Source organism: Chelonia mydas, chromosome 10 (genome assembly GCF_015237465.2).
Source record: "Chelonia mydas isolate rCheMyd1 chromosome 10, rCheMyd1.pri.v2, whole genome shotgun sequence".
Lineage (NCBI taxonomy): Eukaryota > Metazoa > Chordata > Testudines > Cheloniidae > Chelonia > Chelonia mydas.
In genome coordinates, this window is record NC_051250.2 from 44,376,611 (window position 1) to 44,403,366 (window position 26,756).

General features: G+C 48.5%; 1 protein-coding gene across 3 annotated transcripts in view; it reads left to right on the top strand.

Annotated features, from left to right (window-relative positions):
• The first annotated feature begins 703 nt into the window (after window positions 1–703).
• Window positions 704–26,756, top strand: part of TRIP4 (thyroid hormone receptor interactor 4) — a 53,913-nt gene continuing 27,860 nt past the window's right edge. The window contains exons 1-12 of one of the 3 annotated variants that reach the window (XM_043523769.1): window positions 704–1,034; window positions 2,391–2,472; window positions 3,267–3,433; window positions 3,673–3,809; window positions 12,491–12,721; window positions 14,842–14,920; window positions 17,367–17,496; window positions 20,328–20,543; window positions 22,061–22,187; window positions 23,583–23,770; window positions 24,942–25,066; window positions 26,466–26,557. In XM_043523769.1, the coding sequence (XP_043379704.1) occupies window positions 1,013–1,034; window positions 2,391–2,472; window positions 3,267–3,433; window positions 3,673–3,809; window positions 12,491–12,721; window positions 14,842–14,920; window positions 17,367–17,496; window positions 20,328–20,543; window positions 22,061–22,187; window positions 23,583–23,770; window positions 24,942–25,066; window positions 26,466–26,557 (1,596 nt within the window). In that variant the 5' untranslated portion in view covers window positions 704–1,012. Of the gene's footprint in view, window positions 1,035–2,390; window positions 2,473–3,266; window positions 3,434–3,672; window positions 3,810–12,233; window positions 12,376–12,490; window positions 12,722–14,841; window positions 14,921–17,366; window positions 17,497–20,327; window positions 20,544–22,060; window positions 22,188–23,582; window positions 23,771–24,941; window positions 25,067–26,465; window positions 26,558–26,756 lie in introns of those variants that run through there. The other 2 variants (XM_007056439.4, XM_037910795.2) reach the window with 2 other exon arrangements.

Below are 26,756 nucleotides of genomic sequence, written 5' to 3' on the forward strand. Positions count from 1 at the left end.
CGTGAGCTACAGCTCACTTCATCGGATACAAAACCTACTCTCTCCCTTTGCCATTTCCTGCACATTTAACCTTTACTCAGCTGACAGCTCCAGTCCAAGTCCTTATCTTCCTGCCAGCCACCTAGGCTACATTTTCATTGCAGAAAAAAGTGTTTTTAGTAACTTGAGATAGGGTCTCAGTGTAAAATCCTAGCAGAGAGAAGGGCTGTAGTTTGTACCTCAATGAATCTAGTCAAAATAAACCCCAGGTCAGGGGTACAGTGTTGAACTAGATTAGCTGCCTGGTTGGAAAAACCTGTACCGTGTCTCCACCAGGATTTTACAGCAATATGCTCCCTCGAGTTAGTCACCTCAGTATAAAACGGCACTTTTGCAGTGAAGCTAAAGCCCAATGTGGACTCCACACGAGGCTATTTTGCTAAACTATCCTGCTTTTCATACCACCCTCCACGGTCACCACCTCCCCCACCCTTAGCCAGTACTGGCCCCCACCTGGCAACCCCCAGACAATGCAGTCCATCACCTCCCCCCCCGCCCCCGCAGCCATTGCAGACCCACCCTCCTCCCCCCGCGAGTGTAGGCCCCACCTGGCCCCGTCCCCTCCCAGTGCAGGCCCCGACCCGGCTCAGGGGAGGACTGTCCCCAGGACCCCCCACGGGGCTGAGCGGCCCGGCGCGCCCCCGCCTCGCTCCAGGCCTTTATGTGAAGGACCCGGCCCAGGCCGCGCTGGTGCCAGTGCTCCCGTCCGGGCACCACCCTCCGGCCGCTTCCCCCGCCGGGCCGCCCCACGCCCTGCCCCTCCGCGGCTGCCGCGGCCCGGCTCAGGCTGGGCGCAGCGAGGCGGCGGAACCCCGCGCCGCGGCCCGTGTTGCCCGGCGGGCCGGAAGTGCTGCACCGAGCCGCCGCCGGGGCCGGCGGGGCGCCCAGATCTCCCTTCCCCGAGCCGAGATGGCCGCTGCCGGGGCGCTCCTGGCCTGGTGCATCCAGCAGCTGCGCGGCGACTTCGGGCTGGATGTCAGCGAGGAGATCGTGGGGTGCGCGGCGCGGTGCGGCGCGGGGGAAGGGAGAGGCTCGGGTAGATGGGGAGAGAGGCTCGGGTAGATGGCGGGAGGGGAGGGGATGAGAGTCGGTAGGGGAAGGGAGAGGGTCGGGTCGTTGGGGGGGGGGGGGGAGAGACAAGGACCGATTCAGATTGGACTGGTCAGGTTGCAGCTCTACAGATCCTGCTGTAGGGCTCAATTGACCCCACTTGGGCCCCGCCCAGTGTGGATTGGGGTGGCCTGGATGGTCCCTGATGGGACTTCTGCCTCTGACTCTCTGGTCCCTGGAAGCTCCGGGAGCCAGGAACTACTCTACTACATACATCTGTTTTGCACTGTTCATGGGCCTAAAGCTCCCTACAACAGCTGGATGTTGAAGAGAGGGAGCTTTTCTTGCGAAAAGGAGTCTTTGCTCTTTTCCATTTTTTCTTTTATTGGCTCAGGTTTTTGGTTAATCAGAACACCCACTAATTTTTCCCTGCGGGTGCTCCAGCCCCTGACTGGGCTGCTGACATATTACTGTGGTTCTTTGGCAATGTACATTGGTAAATTCTGGCTCCTTCTCAGGCTCAGGTTGGCCATCCCTGGTCTAGTGCTACCAAAGAGGGACAGAGCACCATACCAAGCAGGCATTCAGTTGTAGTCCCTTGATAGGTACTTGAGTGCAGTAAACTTGAGTATGCTAACTCGAGCTAATTGTGCTGTGAAGACCCATCCGTAGTCTCTCTCCCTATAGTATTAATGTGCCAGTTATTCTCTCCCATCACACCTGCAGTCTTTCTCATATAGACATTATGAAGTGGATTTGTATCCCTTTCCAAGGGAGAGACAATTTTAATCATACTGGTATTTCCTCACCTGAAGTCCTTGTCCAAATCCAGAGGTAACTTTGTAACCTCTAAATGCGACACTGGGTGTCTCAGGACAGGGAATGGCTTAGTTGTATCTGATTCCTAGCAGAGCTCATTTAGCCCTTCAGCCTTCCAAGTGCAGCTCCTGTGCAGTTTACTGTTTGTGCATCTTTGGATGAGCCCTGTAAGGCTACATGCAAAGGAAAAACTGGGTTTGTGCTTTTCTTTTGCTTCTTTATTATGGATAAAGATAACCTGAAAGGTTGGTGGGGTTTTTTTGTTTTTTTTTTGTCTCCTCCCGCTCCAGCTGCTTTCTTTTACATTCAAAATTCTTGTTTTTCCTGGAAGACACTATGGGTGATTAGAGAATTAATGGGCTTATGACACTGCAGATACCAAGCAAGTGCAACTTGATTTGCAAAGGACAGATAATTCACATTATTTAAAATTTTATTTATTGTTCAACACCTGTGTAACTCAACTACTATGGTACAAACAGTTGGAAGAAAATCAGGACTCCTGCACCTGAAGGACTGGCAGGCTCTCAGTCTACCTCTTTGGGACCCTCAGGAAATTCTCCAGTATGTGTAAAATGTTTCAGGCCTTTGTTATGCAGTATAAAGAAACAAACATGGGCACAACCTCCTCCTCTCCCTCCCCCGCCCCTCGCCACTTTCATCAGTCACTTTTAAAGTGAAGATCCAGTCTGTTCTATGTGGGCAATCTAGTTTTGATGTGTTGTGTGTGTATAGGTTATGAAGCAGTTGTTAGCCCTCGGTTTTTGTATTCCTGGCTCTGATGATTTCCTGCATCATCTTTGGCATATCAGGTAACCTCTCTGTGAAATAGATCAGGATTAACTCCATCTGCCATGTATTTGGGAAGGGGTGTTTGTTTGTAAAGTGCTTTGATATTCTTCCATTCGAAGGTGAAAGAGAAGGACAAAAGATTTTGATGTTTGTAGACAAGTAGAAGGAGGAAATATTTATTTCAATAACATTTAAACCCATGAGATTGTCTTGGACTTCATTTGTGGTTCGATATTAGAGAGTATGGAGTGAGCAGGAATCCCAGTGTGGTTTTAATTTCCTTTGGTAGTAGGAAGAGTGCAGTTGTCATTGTTGGTGGGGAGGGGGTGGGTTGGACAGGTATCTGACCTTCCCCTTTTTTCACTGGTCCAGAAATAACAAGGGATTTTTCCAAGCGTATCTTTTGTCTTCCTCTTGGGCCTTTTTTGAAACGTCTTCTCTCCCATGCTCGCTGAAGTAACTTGATTCAAAGAGTGTGGAGGGAAAGTTGAGGTTAGCTTTGGTGTTGCCTGTCTCTTGGAAAATATACTCATGTTATCAGTTTTCTTCTTTTTGTCCCCTTCCAGGTACATCTTGTCAATTGAAAATGAGGAGGAGATCCGAGAGTATGTAATTGACCTCATCCAGGGAACAGATGGGAAGAAAAGTCGATTTATAGAAGAGCTGGTAACCCGATGGAAAAAGTCCTCTCAGACGGCTTCCGACCCTTTGCCAATATGTAGAAAAAGAGATGGTGGGTCAGAGTAGAGGGTGGGTGGTAGGATGAAAGTATCAAAAGTAACCAAAACTTGTCTTAATTACTTGATCAGCAGATGCTTGTAGGGCCACGAAGCATCTTCTGCAGCTAGTTCTGGATCTCCCTTTCTGCCCATTTTGAAGGTTTAAAGCCAAGTGATCACTCTCCCCAAGAGGTCAGCAATATTCACTGCTGCTAGCTAACACACCTTCCTTTCTCTTTGCACAACCCTTTAGAGGTTTCAGATGTGCATCGGGCTGGAGACCAAGGCAAGAGGGGGAGGCGCAAAGGAAGGAACAAGCAAGAAACATCTCTGTATGCTGAGCCCAATCTGCCTGCAGAGGAAGTAAAAACACCCCTTGATCTGGCCAAGGTGAGTGTGCCTGGCAGCCAGGGCAGAGTGGCAACTGTGGAGTGCGGAGCAAATGGGTCTCACAGAGGAGCAGAAGGAAACAGATGGCTTTGTGCAAGCCGCAACTGACTTCCAGCAATAGGAGCTAACTGTGTGAACAGATGTAACTGTTCTGGGGACTCATTAGCACTGCTAGCATGGGACAATCTTTACTAAACAACTGCATGTAACATGGCATGGAGCAATACCACTTTGGACTAGGGTAGCAGATTTAACAGACTGCAGAAAGCAGACCTTCAGGGCTGATCACTTTAGCAGAAATCTCCAGCAAGTTTTCGGGCTTGTCTACACTGGCACTTTACAGTGCTGCAACTTTCGCGCTCGGGTGTGAAAAAACACCCCCCTGAGCACAGTAAGTTTTAGCGCTGTAAAGCGCCACTGTAGACAGTGCACCAGCGCTGGTAGCTATGCCCCTCATGGAGGTAGTGTTTTTAGAGTGCTGGGAGACCTCTCTCCCAGTGCTCTGCCGTGACCGCACAAGCCATATGAAAGCGCTGCCAGTGTAGACTAGCCCTTAGAGTAAATAGTCCCACTGGAATGAATGGGGCAGGTTACACATTTTAGGACTGTTGTTTCAGGCTCTCCGCAGACTCATGCTCACAGCACTCCATTGGCTTATACTCTGTTTATATTTTCAAGTTTCTCTGCACAACCATGGGGACAAGAGACAATTTTTTTTTAAAAATGAAAGCTTGGATTAATATACGTAATAGACAGTGAAGATATCAATCCCCAGAAGCAACATAAATGATTGTGCCTGGCAGTGTTAATGAATACACAGCTACTGTTGAAATGGAAAAGGTAGCATGTGTCTTAGATTTTGGCTCATGTCTAAGGGTATGTCTACAGTGGCAGTTACAGTGCTGGGAGTTGCAGTGCCGCTCAGAGAGTGCTGAAGGGAAACCGCTGTTGGGTGTTCACACTGTCAGCTGCCTGCACAATAGCATGTTCACACTTGTGGCACTTGCAGCGGTATTCGGAGCGGTGCACTCTGGGCAGCTGTCCCACAGAGCATCTCTTCCTCTTCTGCCGCTAGGAATTGTGGGAAGACGGATGGGGTTGCGGGGTATCATGGGTCCAGTCCCAATGCCCTGTGATGCATTTCTTTGCATCCCAGCAATCCCTGTGCTTCTGTCCAGATTTGGTGCCATCTTTCAATGGTTAGTGTACTGCACGCTCTGCCTCTTTGGTCTACAGGAATGGATCCTGAACTGTTGACCAGTATGCTGCTCGTCCTGACCAACACATCATGTGTGGCAGTGGAGTTATTCCTTAAATTACAAAGGCAAGAGGCGTGTGACATTGATCACCACGCGAAATAGCTACAACATGAGATTGCTTGTGGCATTCACGGAGGTGCTGACCACAGTGGAACACTGCTTTTGGGCTCGGGAAACAAGCACTGAATGGTGGGATCACATCATCATGCACGCCTGGGATGACGAGCAGTGGCTACAGAACTTTCGCATGAGGAAAGCTACATTCATGGGACTGTGTGATGAGCTCGCCCCAGCCCTGCAGTGCAAGGACACGAGAATGAGAACTGACCTGCACTGGAGGAGCATGTGGTGATTGCACACTGGAAGCTGGCTACTCCAGACTGCTATCGATCGGTAGCTAACCAGATCAGAGTGGGAAAGTCGACCATTGGACTCGTGTTGAGGGAAGTGTGCAGGGTCATTAATTGCATCCTGCTCCAAAAGACAATGACTCTGGGAAATGTGCATGACATTGTGGATGGCTTTGCACAAATGGGCTTCCCTAACTGCGGAGGGGCGATAGATGGCACACATTGTCCAATTCTGGCACCAGGCCACCTAGGCACCGAGTACATTAATTGCAAGGGGTAATTCTCAATGGTTCTCCAGGCGCTTGTGGATCACCATGGGTGTTTCACAGACATTAACGCGGACTGGTCCGGAAAGGTGCATGGCGCATGCATCTTTCGGAACACTGGCCTGTTCAAGAAGCTGCAAGCAGGGACTTTCTTCCCGGACCAGAAGATCACCGTAGGGGAAGTCGAAATGCCCATTGTGATTCTGGGAGACCCCGCCTACCCCTTAGTGCCGTGGCTTATGAAGCCATACACGGGGCAACTTGACAGCAGCAAGGAGCGTTTCAACAACAGGCTGAGCAAGTGCAGAATGACTGTTGAGTGTGCTTTTGGCAGTTTAAAAGCCCGCTGGCACTGCCTATATGGGAAGCTGGACCTGGCTGATGACAATATTCCTATGCTTATAGCTGCATGCTGTACGCCCCATAATATTTGTGAGGGGAAGGGTGAAAGCTTCACTCGGGGCTGGACCGCAGATGCTCAGCACCTGGAGGCTGAGTTTGAACAGCCAGAGAACAGGACTATTTGAGGGGCGCAGCGTGGAGCCATAAGGATCAGGGATGCCTTGAGGCAGCAATTTGAAGCTGAAAGCCACTAACATTTGTTGCTATGCTCAGGAGTGCAGTGCTTGTAATGCTAGGAGGTCATTGTGATTGGTGCAGACGATGCACTATGAAGGTTTAAGAAAATTACCTGTCGCCTTGCACAGATCTGTTTGCTTTCACTTAACAGAATAAAGATTGCTTTCAAACCAACACAATTATTTTATTAAAAAACAACAACCAGAGGAGAGAGTCAAACAAAATATCCCATCAGCACTGAGGGGGATGCGGGAGGAGGTGGATCCCAGGATGGCTAAAGATATGTGTATGTCCAGGGATCATATTCAACCTTCTCCTTTGTAGTACAATGCAGCAGGTACTGTACTTCAGCAGGGCCAAACTGCAGAGGGATGGGTGTTGAGTGCAGTGGGTGGTGGGAGTCCACAGTGCTGGACTGTGATGGGGCAGGAGTGGAATGCCATGGGTAAAGACTGGAGCCAGGAGGTTGATAAGAGTCTGTTGGTGGTGTCTGGGGGGTGCATGGGAAAGAGTTGTGCGACAGTGGCTGCAGGGGAGGGAGGGTGCGGAGCTGCTCAGCTTGCAATGTGAGTATCGCCTGGAACATGTCTGCTTGGTGCTCCATAACGTTTAAGAGCTGCTCTGTGGCTTCATTCTGGCATGCCGCATTCTCCGTTAGGTCCCTCTTCTCGCTATCCCACCACTCCTTCAGTTCCTTTTTCTCAGCTGCGGAGTGCATCATAACTTCACGCAGAAAGTCCTCCTTAGTTCTTCGTGGCCGCTTTCTAATTCTGCGCAGCCATTCAGCCACCGATAACAAAGAGGGAAGCTGGGCTCCCAAGGTCATCTCTGTGAAGTTTAAACGCAACATTTTACAGAAGCAGTATTGTTTGCAACACAGAGAACACTGATTCAGTGATTTAAAACACAGCCAGTATTCACACACCTGTCACTAACTGGCTGACCCCAGGCAAGCACAATGAGCCACAAGACGGCCAAAATGGTGAGTAGCCGCAGGGACAGGGTAAATCACTCTTCCCGTACCCTGCTGTACACTGGGCACATGGCTCTGGGGGAGACCCATTACTGTAGGAGGGGCCTGATAATCATTCCTGTCCCCACGTTATCCACAGGATCTGACCATTATGGAAGATACCTTGCTGCTGAGAGTGAGCAGGGAAACAAGGGAGGGTCTTCTCCAAGGCTTCCGCTCTGGCCCTTATGCAGCTCACCTGTGTGCAGCAATGGTCCCCCGCAAGTGATGGCACGATGGTGCGGGAAAGTTACCGTTAATGGGGCAAGAAACAAAGCAGCTCTGCCGAGGATCCTGCAGCAGCAGATTGCCCAGTATCTCCATGGGAGATTCCTGGAGATCTCTGAGGCAATCAACAGCCTGTTCTGCCACTCAGACTAGGCATGTGGTGGGACTTGCATCATACAGAGACAAGCCTGCTTTCTGCAGCCCTCCTGCCACTGACAACTCGCCTCAGCAATTCCCAAAATCAAATCCACTTACCAGGGGCCTCCTCTCCTGTTTGCGCTTTGCCTACATTCGACAGCTGTGACCGGCTAGCCTTCTCCAGAGTAGAAAAGAGGTCCTGGCTGAATGCATGTCTGCCTCTGGGTCCCCCTTCCCCTCCACATCCTCATCCAAGATTTCCTCCTCTGGCTCGGTCGGCTCTTGACTGGCATGCAAGCCAACAAAGTTTCCACAGGGTCTTCGCAGTGGAGGTGGGGTCGCCACTGAGTATCGCGTCCAGCTCTTTGTAGAACCGACAGCTCGTGGGTGCAGCACCGGAGTGGCGGTTTGCCTCGTGTGCCTTGTGGTAGGCGTTCCGCAGCTCCTTCACTTTTACCCTACACTGCAGTGTGTCCCAATCATGGCCCCTTTCTATCATGCATCGTGAAATCTGTCCATAGGTATCATCATTCCTATGGCTGGAGCGCAGCTGGGACTGCACAGCCTCCTCTCCCCAAATGCTGATGAGGTCCAGCAGCTTGGCATTGCTCCAAGCGGGGGATCGCCTGGTGCATGGAGCAGGCATGGCCATCTGGAAAGATGCGCTGAGACCACTGCACGCATCACCGAGCAAACAGGAAGGGGACTTTCAAATTTGCAAAGAATGTACGAGGTGGGGATGACGGTTGATCACCTGAGGACAGAGCAGTAGAGTTCAAACCGATGACCAGAGAGGTGAGAACAGGCATCGTGGGACACCTCCCAGAGGCCTATTGCAGTGCTGTAATCACCACGGTGTCTACACTGGCCCTGCAGCGCCGTAGCCCTGGCGCAGAAAGCAGTACACCTCTCGTTGAGGTGGTTTTTTTATACCTCAGGAGTTACAACGCAGAAAGCTGCTTTACTGTGCAGAAACTTTCCAGTGTGGACAGTGCTTTATTTTATAAGATGACTGGATGGGGCAGTGGACACATAAAAATAGATAGTGAGCAATGGAAGGTGTCTGCTTAAAGCAGGGGATGGAGAAGGCTGAGGGCCTTGGTAGGGTATTGGTCCAGGTGCAGGGCTAAGAAACTGGCGTGCTGGTGAAACAGTCACATCTGCTTGGTTTAAAGCTTTATATTTGCTCTGGCGAAAGCTTTAGTGGGCACTCAAAGCTTTTCCGGCTCTTGCTGCTTCACTTGAAAAGCTTTGAGTGCCAGACAGAGTAGGCTGAAGCATTGGTTAAAGCTTTCTCCACTGGCCTGCAAAGTTCGGAGGAGATCTGATTATTTAACTGGCTTCACAGCACCTATGCCCCAGCCTAGCCCCCATTTCCAGCCTAGCAGCTCATCTCTAGCCCTGCGTCCTTAGCCTCCTACATTTAAAACCAACCTAGGAAACTTGCAAACAAAACTTTGTTCCGTTAGAGTTAAGGCTGCCCATGCATATGTCACCAAAATGGAAATACACTGAAATGCAAACCTACAAAGCAGGAAATCTGAAGTTAGGACATTGTTCATAACTGACACAATCTTAGTCTCCAAGCATTAGCTCCCTACCACTGAGATACACACAAACACAGCACACTAACACCTTCTCTTTCAGTTCCATAGTTCTCTCTCTCTCAGGGTACACATTAAGGAAATGAGAATCTTTGCTGTCATCTTGTACAGTTTTCCATATTCATTCTTTGGGCTTTGCTTCTAGCACAGGGCATCTGACTTGGAGACTTATAGGCAGCTTGCCAGGGGCCTGAGCAGTTAACCTATGCCACAGTCCAGGTGTAGAATAGGAGCCATAACTTTGTATCAAATAGAGCAGGTTGCAGCCATTGTTCTCTTTAATGTGATGGAGCAACCTGCAAAAAAATAAGGGTCCTAGTATGCATTGTTCTTGATTTGAGTCCTTTGGCTCAAGATGGAACATTGCATGCTGGGATATGTAGTCCCCAGGGGTCACAGCTGAATGCTGAAAGTAAGAGTTGCCACAGGCCAAATTGTAGAGTTTTATGGATTGCACTTTGGCCATCCCTGTTTTACTATTTAATATAAATAGAGGTTTTCCTATGGGGATACTTTAAAATGCTGAAAACACCTTTAAAGTTTAAATCGTCTGAAAGGGAAAGGAATATGGACTTTGTTTTGGAAATGAAGGGGTTAAACAAACAGGCTTAGGAAGTTTCAGCTATTTCCTTAGAGTTTTCTCTGTTACCCTAATTAAGGTGCTGAGAAACCTCTGGCAAGGCCTGCAAACTGAGGTCACTGTGTCTCTTTTCATTCTTGTTAATAAAAGCAGTGCTCTGGCCTGGTTGTGGAAATAGCGCTGATTGGACAGAGCAGGGGTGATGGAGGAAGCACCCATCATTAAACCCTAAACCAGAGTCACAGCACCATTGAAACAAGAGGAGTGAGTCAGAACATTGTATGCAACAGAGACAGGAAAAGAAAGAGACATGAGAGAAGGTGTCCTGATGCTGTTACCTGGTGCCATCTGAGACAGAAGCAACAATGGAGACCTGGGAACCTAGAACCAACAGTAGCTGGGGTGAAGTTCAGGAAGTTGGAGTGATCTGTTAACAACATACAGTGAACAGAGCCAGTGAAGTGTTACATCTGTGATAGAGCCAGGCCATACTGAGGAGGGATTCTTAGAAATGGCGCTTCCCCCAAGTCTAGGAGAGACTAGGAAGAATAGAGGCAGAGGGAAACTGTCCAGCACCACAAGAGGATTTTCAAGCATATCACAGATGATAAACAACAGGCAGAGACTAGATTCACTGTTTGAACGTGACTAGAATCTGGAGTGACAATTGTGAGGATAAAATAAGGGTGATCGATCCTCAGGCTTCAACCCATGAGTTGCTTATCAGCTGGGATCAGGAAAACGTGCCTCCCCCTTGGCTCAGGGGATGGTGTTGCACACGAAGACACATTATTGTAAGTTTATACCCTCCTTCAAAGCATCTGGTGTTGGCCATTATCAGAGAAGTAACATTAGGCTAGAGATACGTTTGGTTCCACTATAGCAATTTCTGTGTTCCATGATGTGAGGGCCTTGGAATCTATAACTGAGAGGCAAACTTTATCAGAAACATTACCTACACAATGCCTGCTAGAGACCTGAAGGAAGCGAGAACTCATTTCAGTGCTCAAGGTGAAAGAGGACTTGAGGGAAAAGATTGAGAATTCCACTGACCAGCCACTCATGCAGCCATCATCCATGGTATTCTGTCCCATCTATCATCAGAGTCACCTCGGCATAAGACAAAGTATACACCTGAGAGAGACAAACATCAAAAGTAACATGCCAATCTTGCTAATATTGTGCCTCAGATGAGAACAATAATAAATTACAGTATGTCAAATTGCCAAAGAATATACACTGCATAGAGAAATCCTTCTCAGGTGGGAGAGGTGGGTTGTGGATTAGATGTGTAGCCCATAGTGCTAGCTTTAGCATTGATTTGTTCAGCAGTAAGAAACCTACAGGCCTGTGTTCTGTAAGACATTGGTTTCAGCATGTAGCATAGGGCTTGAAGCCTGTGAACTTTGGCACAGATAAATAGTCTAAGGATCACCCCTATGTTCTGGGGAACTGGAAATAGAGTGTGTAAAGGGGAATTTTGCCCATAACAACACCAGCCAACCACAGGAACATGAGCGAATGCCCTCTTTTGGATAGAACATCCGCAGCGGTCTGACCACAAGAGTGCCATGGTAATGAATTGACGTATGTGGTAAGTTGAGATCATTAATATACTAACCTACCGAAGAAGGACACCTCAACTTTAGTAGTGTGAGGAAATACAAGTAAGGAAGAGGGGAGAAACCCCTACTGAATAGGCATTAGGCATAGTGGTATCAGTGTAACATATTATAAAAGTTGTATCCAGCCTGTGGGCAGGAGGAGAGAGAGAGGTAGCCATTGGAAGTAGCCAGAATGATGGCTACTGATGATGAGGAAGATATTGGGTAACATTTCAGGTTGTTCTGCAAGGGATAGTGTATGTTGATGTTCAGAGGTACGTTCTGTATCATATCTATCTAACTTGCTGGGTTAGCGTGTTTGTGACTTTGCTAAATGTATTAATAAACTATTTGTAAATACAGAAGCGTTCCTAAAGTGTGAGTGTTGCAACTGTGCACATCAGGATTCCTAACTGAACAGTAATTGTAATAATACTTGGCCTGATCTTGGGACAAGAACCTGTCAATTGAGTGATTACTGGGAATTCATAACTGATCAATATAATTAATACATAATCTATGTGAGCTAAAAGGTCTCTTCTCTCTCAGGTGTTTGTGATTTCCATCTGCGTTTAGGTGCATAGGTTACTTTATAGATGTGTCAGGAATGTGGATTTACCATGCTATAACATTTGCCCACCTTGTTCAGCACTAGCACTGTGTCTTGCAGCAATGTGTTGGCTGGGCTTTTGATTGCTGGTCTGATTTTCTATAGTTTTTGTTTGATTTAACAAAACCTAATGTAGATTCTTGGTCACAGAATCCAAGAACTTTCTCTCCGGCACATAGAACCCAGGCAATTCCAGTTTGCAAAGAGAGAACACGAAGCTGAGCAGTCCTCCTTTCATGTAAATGGTGCTGACCTTTTCTGAGGCTTGCTTCTGTTCAGTGATATCATCCTGGTTTGAATTTGGAGTCTGGTCCCACTTTCACTCAAGCTGGCCAGGTATCTGTCTGGCTGTTTATCCCCATTCTTTGTTTAAAGGGCCCCTGTTTCTTTCTGATGTTTGTGTTGCAGTGAGAATGCAGATTAAATTCACTGTTTGCTCTTTCTAAATTAGGCACAAGAGATGGGCAGTGGTGGCAGCGTCAGCAGTACCTCCAAGAAAAAGGCCAAGTTCGTCAATCTGTACACCAAGGAGGGTCAGGACAAACTGGCAGTCCTGATCCCTGGACGCCACTCCTGTGAGTGCCTGGGTCAGAAGCACAAACTCATCAATAACTGTTTGACCTGTGGCCGTATTGTCTGCGAACAGGAGGGCTCTGGCCCCTGCTTATTTTGTAGTACACTGGTATGTAACACTGCTTTTTTCTATCTGCCATATTTAACTGCAGTCTTTCGTGCTTGGATCTTGGAGATGGCATGTGGCTGAATGAGCCCCACTAGTTTCTTATCTTTCCTGTAAATTAGCAAAGTTCTTCCCCCTTCCGAATTGGCCTGCTCAGATCAAAGTCCCTTAAGAACAAGGGTTCTCAGACTGGGGGTTGGGACCCCTCAGGGGGCTGTGAAGTTACTACGGGGGGGGGGGGGGGGAGGTCGCGAGCTGTCAGCTTCCACCCCAAACCCCACTTTGCCTCCAGCATTTATAATGGTGTTAAATATATTTAAGTGTTTTTAATTTATAAGGCGGGCGGGGTCGCACTCAGACGCTTACTATGTGAAAGGGGTCACCAGTACAAAAGTTTGAGAACCACTGCTTTAGAACCTGGATCCTCGCTAAGGCTGTAGGGTGAGAGTCTGTGCTGCACCCAACTTGCGGCGCAGGGGGGAGTAAGGTGGCTTTAAGCCATCTGTTGACCCTTCTGAATTTGGGTGACTCCAAGGGCTGGAGAGGCTGCTGACATAATTTACAGAGCTCTAAATTACCTAAATTATGGCAGCCTCCTGGGGCTTCCCTGTGGGCCACAGCACTGCAGCCCCCTGGCACACTCCCTTTGCCTGCTGGAGCTTGCAGTGGGGTCCTCCCCAGTGCTTGCACTGGGGGTGAAGTCTTCTCCAGCTGGAACCAGGGTATTTATGCTACTTCGGCCCTTTAACCCAGTATAAAGAGTCTGGAGCAGAAATGACCATTCCATTCTTATATTTAGAATTTTTTTTTAATGATCTTTGCATTCCGGAAGGGCTGGGAGACAATACAGGGTCAGATCAGAAGGTGCCTCCCAAATAGGATTTTATGTGATCAGATTTTCTTTGCCATTCAAGCTCATGTGTGTTTTTCCACAGGAGGACATGAGTTGCATTTTCATTTTCCTGGCCCTCAGTTTCCCCATTTATAAAATGGACTGATGCTCTCTGATTCCTTAGGGTGGGTGGGAATTAATAAATTAAAAGAGCTCTATAAAGAAAAGTAAAATAAAAATTGGGGTTGGGCCCTTTTTTTCTGTTTCGTGATGGATGAAGCCCTGAAAGGTGGTTATGGCAGGCTGAGTATACGTGTCATTTTTTTAAAAGAATTTTTAAATTTATTTTTACCTTAGGAATATGAAAAATGTCAAATTGGGCCTACCTTTGTTTTGCAGGAAAGAATTCTCGGGAGTCTCACAGCATATTGTGCATTCTGTCTGCTTATTTGAAGGGAAAATGGCGGGAGGGTTAGATCTTTAACAGAGAGTTCCTTTCTCCTGAGAGTTCTCTACAAAATGGAGTTAAATATGTTATTTAAAACAACCAAAATGAAGGCATTTTAAAGGTAGCCGGAGGGGGGGGAATCGGTGTCCGACCTTTTATTCCCCACAATGTTATGATGGATTTTGTTTAAAAGAACAACAAAAACCCTTGAACTTTTTGTCTCCCTCGGACAGTGTAGTGACTGGAAAGCCAGTACAATTGACTTCACAAGAGAGTGAAAACTGAATAGGTAAGAGGAGAGAGAAGTTTTAATCAGAGTATTTTAAATATCTGTTTAACTCCAATGCCTAGTGACCACCTGAGAGAAAGGATGCCTTTGTTAAATGCCACCCACCTCTTTAATGAAGTTGTGAGAGAACCACACATCCCTGAAATCCTTCAGCAAAAAAACAGAGAAAACCAGTCTTGGTGTTGCTGAGATGTCTAAGATAAAAAAGAAAAGGAGTACTTGTGGCATCTTAGAGACTAACCAATTTATTTGAGCATAAGCTTTCGTGAGCTACAGCTCACTTAAGGTGCCACAAGTACTCCTTTTCTTTTTGCGAATACAGACTAACATGGCTGTTACTCTGAAACCTAAGATAAAAAAGTGAGCAGAGAACAAGGTCTTCTTTCCATACACAGCGAAGATGCAGAAGGGTCCATGGCCTGTGGACCCTGGTGAAATCCTGTGGAGCCGCTCTTCGTTATCCTTTAAAGCTCACCCTTAACTTTTGTCAATGGCTTTGAGGCTATGAGGTGCTAAGTATCACTCTTAGCCTTGATCTTCTTGTTGTCTTTTAGGTGTGCACGAATGAAGAGCAGGACATTCTGCAGCGTGACTCAAACAAGAGCCAGAAGCTGCTGAAGAAACTCATGGCAGGTTGGTAGCAATCATGTGTAATGCAGTTAATCCAGAAAGTTATACACCGTTCCAGCTCTGCTCTACTGTTACATTAGACTAGAGCCTATGCCTATGTTTTCACTGGTGTTATGTAGTAGACAGGGCCTAAATCTTTTTTGTCTCTTAGCAGTATAGATCTGTTCCTTCTGGTTATAGCGAGGGGCTCTAGAAAACTGTGTGTGGGAAAGTTCCCAAAGATTCAGGGACTCCCTCTGGACGCTTTCTACAGAATTTGAACTCCCTGGAGAAGATGACCAAAGCTCTCCAAAATGTATCCAAGCCACTGCAGTCCTGTGGCAGCATTCTTTGGCCTTGGAGGGCTGGATGAGAATCTCACTGGAGCTCATCAGTCCTGTTTCTTGCCCAGCATGTTGTGCTTCCCCTTCTGCATGGTTCCCAGGCACTAGCCGGGGGAGACCAGGTCTGGGTGTCGTGTCTGAATTTCTTGAGTGGCAATGCATGATGCACTGACCGCAAAGCACCGAGGCTGGCCATTAGACAGCCTGGAATTATTTGTGGAAATGAGGCACTTGCAGCAGTCCTTAAAAATTAGAATAAAAGTCCCATGTAGAGTGTCTGCTGCCGGGGACTGGGATTACAGCAGTGGGACTTGTGAGGTTTCTGTGGAAGCAGCTGATATTAATATTTTGGAACAATTTTGTGTCTGACACTTTTCTGAGGTGGTAAATGTAGGAACAGGACCAAGAGGAGAAGCAAAGCTAACAACACTTAACCCCCTAGTGAAATCCTATGGATTCTGGGGCCGTCTTTATTAATTTTGCTGAAACATCTGGATTTCCAGGTCCTCTGGTTAGAGCCTGGAATCTAGTCTTCTATGGTCTCAATGTAGGCTTCTCTTCCTGGTGACTGAGGTGCAGGAGCTGATGCTAAGTGGCAGCGCCCCAGCTTGCTGAAAAAGTGTTTTCAGTATCTCCCTGTCTTTATTGCTGCATATTTGATTTCAGACAGTGCTGCTGGTGTGGGTGGAGGGGAACAGGAGCTGAACTCCATTTCATCGGGGGGGCCTCTAGCCTAGTTTCCTTTACAAATGTCAATGGAACTAGCCTCCTGACTTGGCATCTTTAGGGCTCAGCTCTGCCCCTCTCCCTGCAAGTGCCACTAGACCTTGCTTGGAGTGTGGCTGTCCTTGTCACAGGACCAAGGCTTTCATTAGCATCCTGCGAGCAGGAAAGAATCTAAATCCCTAAGTATTTACAGTGCTTGAGCTAGTTCTTCAGATTTGTGTCTGGCTGTTACAGAGAGCCACGCGCCCAGGAGTAAAATATCCATCAATATGAAACCTGCTCCCAGTGTCCAGCCGTAGAGGAGAAATGACCCCAAACTTCTGGATCTGCTAAGGGCCTGATGCAAAGCCCATTGAAGCCAATGGGAATCTTTCCATTGACTTACCAGGCTTTGGAGTAGGCCCTAATAGAAGAGAGATATTCCTGAAGAGGAAACGGAAAGGAAAATCCCACTGGCTGGTTCAGGAACTGTGCTTGCTTCTCCCGGCTGGCTGCTGCTGCAATCTCCTCCCTGCTTTCCTGTCCTGTTAATGGTTGAGTATGTTCAGCCCATAAGGCAGGCTTGACCCACAGATGTCACACACCTCTCAAATCACCCACTTTGGAAACGCATGTCGCTCTGCCAGGCCTTTTGGATTTCAATCCCACTGGAAAACAAGGCTCATGCAAGATTCAGGTGGAGAGGTCCAATCAAAATAGTTAATGAGGGACAGACATCTGTGGGGCTGAGCATGGGGACAGAGGACAGTCAGTGTAAGATGCAGGGGGGCAATCAAACAGTGCCAGCTAGATGGAGGAGGAAGAGGAGGATTGGGGGGGGTTGCATGTTGAAAGGCGTGGGGAGTAGGAGAAAAGAGAAATCGGAGGATCAGAAAATAAAATAACAAGCAGCATATTGTGGCAAAAAACTCTACAGTCAGGGTTTTGGAAATCCCTTTTCAGTAGGAACAGAATAGGAGAACAATCGGGGCTTCCAGAGAAGGGCTTGAATTAGGGGACATAATCAAAAATTGAGGGAAATAATGGGAAGTGGGGGAACACAGGCAGAATTACTTCCCATAGAAACTAAACAACTAAGTTACTGGGGAAGGTGACTGGAGCAGCGAGGGTAAATGGTTTCTGTCTAGATTTTTATCCCAGGCCCATCACCATGGTATCTGAGCACTTAATTTGTTGGTGGAGAAAGGAGGATGAGAGGAGAACATGGAAGAGGGGAAGCAGGGAGGTGGGGGTTAGGACAATTTCAAAAGTGCCGGACTTTTGGACAAGTGACCTCTTCAGTTTCCTATAATGTCACATGTTCTTGGGAGTATCTCTGTGCCCAGCTGCAGCAGGAGCAGTGTTTAAACTGATAGCCCATCCCCAAGAACCTGATCATGATTTGTGTCTGTGTATCCCAGGTACTGACAGTTCTGGGCAGATGGAGATCCTCAGCAAGGACCTGCTGCCTCGTCAGGAAGCTCGGCTTAAGACAGGTCTGGAGATGGCCGTGAAACACAAAGACAAGTTGCTGGAATTTGACAGAATGAGGTATGGTGCTTGCTGAAATAGCACAAACCATCCTGCAGGCCAGAGTCACTTTTGATCTAAATAGTATCAGCATTCCATCCCTTCCAAAACTGCCTTGCCTGCAAATCTATTAAACCTGAATTTATAGGTGGGATCACAATCATGGAGAAAATATCACAAGACGGGAGTGGTCCAGGCAAGCTGGTGCCTTCTGCCCCAGCTGGAGGCCCTGTAGTGGGGAAGGGGAGTCTAGTCTCTGTGACTCATCCAGTCCTAACCTCTCAGGTGAGACTTCCAGCAAGCGCACCCATTGTAGTAGTTCTGTCCACTAGGAATTGCACTGAAAGCATCAGTACATTTCATATTGGCTGCTGACCAGCCGGCAGGTGATCACACCAGTATTGTATACTGCTGAGAACAGTATTTCTGCTGGAAAACATGGTTCCTCTGTGGCTGTTGGACTTGAGATTGGTAGGGAAGTGATACATCAGCTGGCTGGATCAGTCACATGAAATTTACCCAGATTCCCTGGCTCTCACAGGAATTTCTCTTTGGCCCATTGATGGTTCTTGTTTTGAGCTACAGTCTTTGTTGTGGTGCTAAATTTTGTGCTTGTCCATCTTCTTCTTTCCCTGATGTTTTTTCCCTCTGAACAGATTGTCTCTCTAAATGGAGAATGTCATTTAAAGGTGACCAGCAAAGGACATTTAAAAAAATTGGTATTTTCCTCTTTTTTTCTGCTGATGTGTTAAGAAGGCCTGAAATGAGGTGTGGTGGTTGTTTTTAAGTAGTTTTTTTACTACCTTGCAGTGATCAGGAATTTCAAGTCTGGTCTTTTCTGGTGCGGCTTTCTTGGGGGTCTCAGAGGATGTGTATTGTGAGCTCTTACAAGTTAGCTGTAGGCCAGCGGTGATGAATCTTTAACAGACACACCCTTTCTTCCCCATGAGCCGTAGCCACTGGAGTTCAATAGATGATAGCAAAAACGGAGTTTTAAACAGCCAAAGTAAAATTCCCTTCCCCTCTCAATGGCTGCCGCTTTCACTCTCTTGTGATCGTGTTTCATTCGTTCTCCCGGTCACCACAGGGTGTTCCGGGGCAGACAAGACTTGAATTTCTGATATAAAAACAAGAACAAACTTTTGCTGCTGTTGTTGGGTGAGCGGAGGCGCGGAAAGACTCAAGCCCGTTTCACCCCCCCCCCCCCCCGACAATTCACTTTTAAAGGAAAACCATGGGAACTTTGCAAAGGCAATGGTGTGAAAATTCTCCTGCTGAGATGACCATCTTGCTACATAACCACACACCTTACATGCCTTTCAGCTACTGCTGATGTTTGAGTCTGTTCTGATGGCACTCGCCTTGCAGCAGCTGTGGGAACTCCGTGCTGGGGACTCTAAAGCAGGGGTTCTCAACCTTTTTCTTTTTGAGCCCCCCCTCAACATGCTATAAAAACGCAAGGGCCCAATGGGGGTAGGTGGGGGGATTCAGAGCTCTGGGCCAAGGGTGGGGACCCTTGGGCATAGGTGTAGTATGACTTCTGTTTTGGAGGGGGCAAGAGTTGGCGGGGCTTGGGCCAGCTCCACACAGTGGGGTCCAGGGAGAGAGCGCTACCTCCACCCCGTGACTCACCTCAGCAGGACATCTTGCTTTCTGTGTTGTGGGGGGTGGAGCTGCCCCTGGACTGCCCCACTCTGTGTAAGTCACTGCAGTTTGGTGGGGGGGACAACACCCTTATGCCCCCACAACTCTGCCCATGGGCTCAGGGCTTTTGCCTGCGAGGAGCCCCAGGGCTGGGGGCTTCAGTCTCGCGCTGCTCCCAGCTTCAGCTGTGGGGGCGTGAGGGGCCACTGGGGTTCCCAGCTTCAGCCCCGCACCTGCTCCCACCTTCGGGGGGAGGGGGGATGCTGTCTTCAGCCCCAAGCTGTTCCCGGCTTTTTTGCGGGGGGACAGACGCTGGCTTCTTTTACTGAAAAAGTGGAACAGCTTCAGCTGGAGAGATTGAGAGAGCCCAGCCCCAGAATATTCCATAGCCCAGGGGCATGTGTGAAATTCACAAGTGGTTTTGGGTTGACAGACTGCATTCTGCAGTGGATAAATGCCTCACTATCCTTGCCCTTTGAGACGTGATCGCAGTCACCAGGTGGAAGAAGTCTCATACTGAGTGAATTTTTCAAGCACTGCGTTGAGGCCAGGGGCCAGCCAGGTGGTCTGTTGGCAGGGCTCTGCAGGAGCCTTGGGCTTAATTCCCTGTCTGGTCTCTCATCCCCTGCTAGGTCTGTGAGGTTTGCTGGTGCTGTGGCCTCAGTGCTCTCTACCTTGGGGTGGAAATGGGGAAGAGAGAACTGTTCAGTCCCCTTCAGCCAGAAGAATGGGGCTTACAAGGGAAAGGGGGCCTTAACCTGGGAAGGGCATGAGTGGGGGCGGATCTTGGGGATCTGTAAAGGACACTGAGGCAGCCTCTGTAGGGAACAAATCACACTCTACTACATTCATGCCACTACAACAATAATGCCCTGTCTCAATCCATGAGAGCTGCGTCCAGGGCTTGCTGTTGTGTGTAGTCTCCACAGGTTCTCCTCCGTATTTAAGATGGAAGTAGTTGTGCTCTCTTTCCGTTTTATTCCCTCGAGTTCCTGACAGGTTGTCAGCATGGTCCTCAAAAGGGCAAAATTTCATGCATCTGGCTTCATGTTACTGACAAGCCATGTTCTCCAGAGACCACAAGGGGGTCATGGGAGCATGGGGAGGGGTGGCTGCGTGACTGATGTGATGTTTCCAGGTATGTCTGGGGCTGTTTGCTGTCGTACCTGGTACCACTCTGCTTTTTCTCTGTGGCTGTCTCTCACCAGCGTGCGCCGTACTCAAGTCATCGATGACGAGTCGGATTACTTTGCTACAGACTCCAACCAGTGGCTGTCCAAACAAGAGCGTGAGGCACTGCAGAAGAGAGAGGAGGAGCTGCGAGAGCTGCGCCACGCTTCTCGACTTGCCAGAAAAATCACCATCGACTTTGCTGGCAGGCAGATCCTGGAGGAGCAGGACAGCATGGCTGAATATCACAGCAAGTGAGTAGGTGGCACCAGCCACCGAGCTGGCAGGGAGCAGAGTACGCTCCGGAGAGCAGAGAGAGGAGAAACTCTATCTGTGATTGTTAGCGAGGCAGCTGAGCTACCGTCAACAGCAACAGACGACAAACTGCGGAGCCCATTCTCTTGAGAGGCAGCCCTGCCACTCAGTCAGAATGTTCTGTGCTTCTCCCTGTATCTCATTGTTTGGGACAAACAGGATCCTGAGCTCTTTAGCAACCGATTTGCTCCTGCTGCTTATTTCCCTGTTCGCAATCTCATCCCTCTGTCTGTGGTGTTGCAGACATCTGCCGTAGTCATGAGAGCACAAACAGAGAGTTTAGGAGTTTGTGTTTCAGGAGCAGATTACGCTCCTAAGCAGCAAAAATCTGCTTGTGTGCAAATATGCCTAGGAATAAAGAAGAGGCAAAAAGGAAGCAACAATATAATAACTTGATGTTCTGTAGAGCTTTGCATACCTGGGCATCTTCCAGACTCGCTGTAACGGGATCACTTCCCCTACAAACGAAATTCAGCATCCTCTGGGGTGGAACGTGGCAGCCATTCTATGTGTACACTACTGCCCCCCAGCTTTTAGGAGGTGGAGTGACGAATACCACATTCCAAATGGAGTTGCCCACATTAGGGTTTGGCCAGGCCACTGTGGCTCTCAGAAGGCTAGTCTAGTGGCTTGGACACAAGCCTGGGACTGTTTAAGTCTCTGCTGTGCCACAGACTTCTTGTGTGACCTTGGGCAAGTCACTTAGCCCTGGTCTACACTAGAAGTGGGGGGTCGACCTAAGATACGCAACTTCAGCTACGCGAATAGCGTAGCTGAAGTCGGCATATCTTAGGTCAACTTACCTGGCTGTGAAGACGGCGGTGAGTCGACCGCTGCTGCTCCCCCTTCGACTCCACTTCCGCCTCTCGCGAGCTGGAGTTCCGGAGTCGACGAGGAGCGCATTCGAGAATCGATCACTACCCGCCGAACCGGTGGGTAGTGAAGACCTGCCCTTAGAGTGTCCGTGCCTCAGTTTCCCATCTGTAAAATTAGGATGTGCCGTCATCCCCATCTCACAGGGCTGTTGAAGTCTGTGAAGCTCAGATACTATGGGGTGCCAGATAAACGGGGTCCCTTTAGATAGTCTTGCTTCGTGACCAGTGTCCTGGGATCATTATTGACCGGGGGTGATCTGGATGCCAGTTTTACAGGGCTACCCTGTGCTGTGCAGGACCATGCTCTCAGTACTGACTGTCCCTGCTGAATTTCACTCTGTCTGACTTACAGGCAGAACTGTCCTTAGCTGGCACATTTGTGAGCGTTCCGGGCCGGTAGCTCCCTGGGAGAACACAGAGCAGCTGTATATCTACAGCAAACATGCCTTGAGTGTCTGCTGGAGCCCGACTATCAGAGGGAGGGAGGCAGCAGGGGGAGCAGCCTGGCTGGGAGAAATGGCAGGAAGTGCTTCTGGGACGGGAGGCCGGGGGGTATTAACGTGGTTTGTGTGTCCTTGCAGGTTGGATGAGACAATTGATGCCATTAACTGTGGCACACTGAGCAAGCCATTGAGGAGATCCCAGGGGAAGTCTGAAGTGAGCTCTGGGCTTCTGGTGAATCCCCACCTTCTCCAGCCTGCCCCCTTGGTTAGTGCCGATTTCTGATTCCTCCCCGAGCAGTGGCTGCCAAGAGACATGCGCCCAAGTATTGTAACTTCCCATGTGTTGATGGCATCTCTTCCCTGTCCCCCAGCCTCCTCTGTGGGATTAGGATCATCTGAGCGAGAGATGGACACGGCCAGCTAGGTGGGCTAGTCCATCCCAAACTCTCGGCCTGGGCAGGATTTTTGCCAGTGGCGTATTTAACTCAGAGCAGTGGGTTTCCTCCCCCTTTCTCAGCCTGATGCATCTCGCTCTTGGGAAGGTTTCCTGACATTCAGTCTAAAGGAGTTTCCCTTTTAAAATTCCCTTTATAAGGATCTGCCCGTCAGATTTCAGTTGTGCCCCCTCGGTCACGCTCTCCACTTGCTAGTGTCCCCTCTTGTCTTTCTTTGGTTCCTGTGCACCATGCATTTGTGCTCAGACACTTCCAAGCATTAATATACACTTATTCTTAGTCTGTGACAGGCCATGCCAGATAATGCAATTTAAATCCATCCCTGTCTTCATACCAGGGTTTGTGCCTCTCCTGCCTCCACTTAACTGTTTTTCTACATCCAGGTATTTTTCGAGAGTTGTGGGAGCTCTTGGGCTATAGCTGGTTGTTTTTTCTCATTCCCTCTCAAGAGGAAAAGGCATGTGATAAGTGGCCATGAGTACTGTTTGTGCACTCAGAAGGGGTCTGTGGCTGCACCAGAAGGCTGGCTCTGAATGCCAATATCCCATATGGCAGTCCACGAGGAGGGGGAGGATGCTGCGTCAGCTGGTTGTCTGAACAATCCCTTTGGCCTCCCTTAAACTCTTCCCAGTGCAGGTGCTGCCAACTGGGTGTTGCTCAGTTGTGAACACACTATGTATGTGCCGTCTATGCTGTGGGACAATGTCGGTTGATAGTTCTACTCTTTAAATCTGCCATTTAGTTCAAGGGCAGCCAATGTGAGGGTTACATAGAGCAGATTACAGTTTCCCTTGCTTTGACTGCTACCAGGGTGTGGCATGCAGAGACTCCAGGCTTTGGCATGCAGTGCTCCATTTGATGAGTGGTCTGCACTCTTTGTATGCTTGGCTTGTGGTCTCTCTGGGGGGCATGACAAAGGTGGCCACCTGACCCACATCTTGCTCTGGGCTGCACTGGCACCATCCCTGGTTAGATTCTCTCCCCCGCGCCCCCCCCCCCCCCCTTCGGGTTCAAGTCTGGCTTACCCAGCAGTAGCCAGAGAATGATAAGAGCAGCGTTCTGATACAGAAGGCCAAAGATCTAATCCAGCAGGAGGGCTAGGCCATGGTGCCTTCTGCACTGTTGTTCTTAAGTAAAGGAAGAACTTAGTGATTTTGACCAAGAGTTAAACCTTCTGTTATGTGTTTGTTTTGATCATGCTGAAGTGGGTAGACCAGACTGGCTTGCTCCTGCACAGAAAAACTGCCCATTCTGCAGAAACTGGGCATGAGTCTGCCTCTGAAAGGAACAGGTTACGGATTCAGGATCGAGAATTACAGGAGATCTCGGATGATGGCTGGTGTCTCAGCATGCACCAGCCTTGGGCTTCTTTGCTGGTAAAAGGAATCAAAAGGTAAAAATAAAGACATGGAACTGTGATATGTCCTAAACAATATGCAGTTATGCCAACAGCTTTGTAATGGCCCATCCACGCCTCCCTTCTCACCCTCCAAAACATAGTGCCTACAATGAGAACAGTTCCCAAAACTCATACAGTAAGGATAGAATTCAGTTACATTGCAGTGATGTTCTGATACGTGCTGAGGACTTCAGTGGCCCTAAGCTATTGCTCAGTACAGTCCCACTGGCACTTTCCATCTAGCGCTCTAATCGCACACACAGCCCACTTCCCTGGGGGAAATGTTTGGGCAGGATATGTACGAACAGGGAGCTGCACTTCTTCATCCAAGCATGCTGTTGATTTCAGAACTGAGCAGGCTGGAAAGAGTCAGCTTCTTTATGATGATAATTAACAAAGGCCTGAAAATACTCCAGTATTTTGCTATTTTTGTACAAATTCCTTGGTAGATAACCTGCAGCATCGTGGTGCTCCATGCCTAGGAGCAGGGTTCCCCAGGGAGGGCCAGGAGACGTTACTAGACAAGCTTCCCCTTTTACAAGGCAGTTTTCCAGACAAATCAGCTGCTGTCTCCCTGTTCCAGTGTAATTGGTGTGTCTTGGGAAATCCCTGAATTTCTGTAGATTTTTTTTTCTCTGAAGTTTCTGAGGAGATGACTTTTAATTCTGAAAAGCAGACTTATCAGTTCCTCAGGCTGTAGAAACTTCAGATCCCATCTTACCCTGCTCCTGGATCTGAGCAGCCTGGGAATGCTGCAGGCCAGCTACTCTGATAAAGGTGGAGCCTTTCATCCTGTTCCCATAGTCTCTGGGAGCTGCACCTAAAGAAAAGGGCAGACGCTGACTGCTTTGTCTACGTCTGTGGGCCATGTTGCCCATTAGATTGCATACTGACCACTGCCTAGCTCCTAGGAGTACAGAGACTTGATTTCTGGGTATTGAAAAGTCAGAGTAGAGTGACTAAACCGTGTAAATAAGTTGCTTGATGAGATTCACTGGCTCCAGAAGTCTTCTCACTAACAGCCCTCCTCACTGAAGAGGAAAATGTCCTTTCCCAGGGCAAAGCTTGGTAACAGGAATCACAGGGTGAAATGTTCCATTGAAGACTGGGCCATGTGGGATCTCAGCTGGCATGTCCGTTCTGCATTCTCTTCTGTCCTCTCTAGGGTGGAGGGCAGGACCTGGTACACATCCCACAGAGGGCGGCTGTGGATAGCAGCTACTGCTAAAAGACCATCCCCTCAAGAAATCTCTGAGCTAGAGGCCACCTACAGAATGCTGCTCCGGGAAGGTGAACCTCACTACTGGGTCTCTGATTTTGGTACCTTGAGTCATGTAATGAGCAGAGGCAGGAAGCAGGCACTCTTGGGCAGTTATTGCTGCTTCTCTCATTAACCTTCCTTTCTCCTTTCAATTCCCCTCTTCCTTTCTGCATTTCTTCAGCCAGAAGGGAGTCATGGAGCAGATCAACTCTGTCCTCTTGGCTAGTCAGAAGCTGTGAGCACTAGTGAATTGCATCTGACTTTGACAATACCTCCTGGCAGCAATGCCTCTTCGTTCTTGGTTCAGGCAATAGTCGTTGCATGTGAATGTACGAAGGAGCTGGTGCTCTGAAGTTCAAATGCTATCATATGTTCTGGCCTCCTGGAGGCCAGGAATAAAAAGCTGCAGGTTAGCATGCAGATCTCTCTCTCTTGTGAAGCTAGGTGAGCCTGAGACATCAGCCTGGTCCAGGCTGCATGGCCAAGGAGATGTCGCCTCTTGGTGCAGCACCTCTGGATATTAGTCAGCTCAAATATGCCTAGGGATTTCTTCCTGCCTCACCAGAGCAAGGAACTGTGCATTCACTGTGCATCGGCCATACTGCTCCCTGAAAAGCCACAACAGGGGGGAGATACACAAAAGCATGATGCTGCCATCCCTCGCTAGGAATGAGAGCCCCAAATTTCAGGCCATCTTGGATTTTTGTGCGTGTTTGCTTTTAAAGCAGCATGGCCCAGTAGCTGGAGCACTGGACTGGGATTCAGGAGACCTGGGTTCTATTCTTGGCTGGGTAACCTTGGCTAAGTCACTTACCTGCTTTGTGCCTCAGTTTCCCCATCTGTAAAATGAGGTTAATGATATTGACCTCCTTTGTAAAGTGCTTTGAGATCTACAAACGGAAGGTGTTTTACAGGAGCTAGATTTTATTTTTATTAAGGTCACTTTGGCTCAGCTGGCAGTTGACAGTTGCCTCCATCTCCAAAGCACCACATGATCTAAAACACTGTAGTTTGCTCATTGGCAGTTTCTGCTAAAGGGCTGGCTCAGGATTGGAATAATGTGGGTGGTGAATATCAGGATCGAGGTGCATGGACTGAGTGTATTGGGAGCCCAGGTACGTTACAGCAGAGGTGTAGCAGGGCAGGATGGAGATGTGTTGGCAGAGGCATGCACAGTCTTTGTCTTTACCATCATCTGTCTGGCTTAAGCCAGTTCTCCAAGACCATGTTTCCTAAGTTGTGTACCATGTGTCCCTAAATATGAAAGGAATTAAAGAAAATAAACACTAAATTTTCTTGTGCCTCAAAAAGTTTGAGCGGGAGAGATGAGCAAATGAGCGTGTGTTTCCAGTTAAGAGCTTACTGAGAAATGGGACGATCACAGTGAGTGTGTGTGTGTTTTCAATCCTTTTCTTTCTCTTGACACAGATGTGGAATTTCCCAGAGATTATCCTTCTGGGTGCCTCCTGGGTTGTGTGGACTTGGCTGATTGTCTGTCACAAGAACAATTCAAGGAGCAGGTGAGTTAGGAAAAACAGCCTCTCTGAGCTGACTTTTTAACTGCCTACCTACTTGCCTTCAAGCTACCCTGACTCGTATCTGTACATTGATCCATGGGAAAGTAAGGAGAATACTGAAGAAAGGATTTAAATTAAGATGAGGAGACCACTACTCTTGTGTGCACTGGGAAGAGAACACATTTCAGCAAGAGTTTCCTCT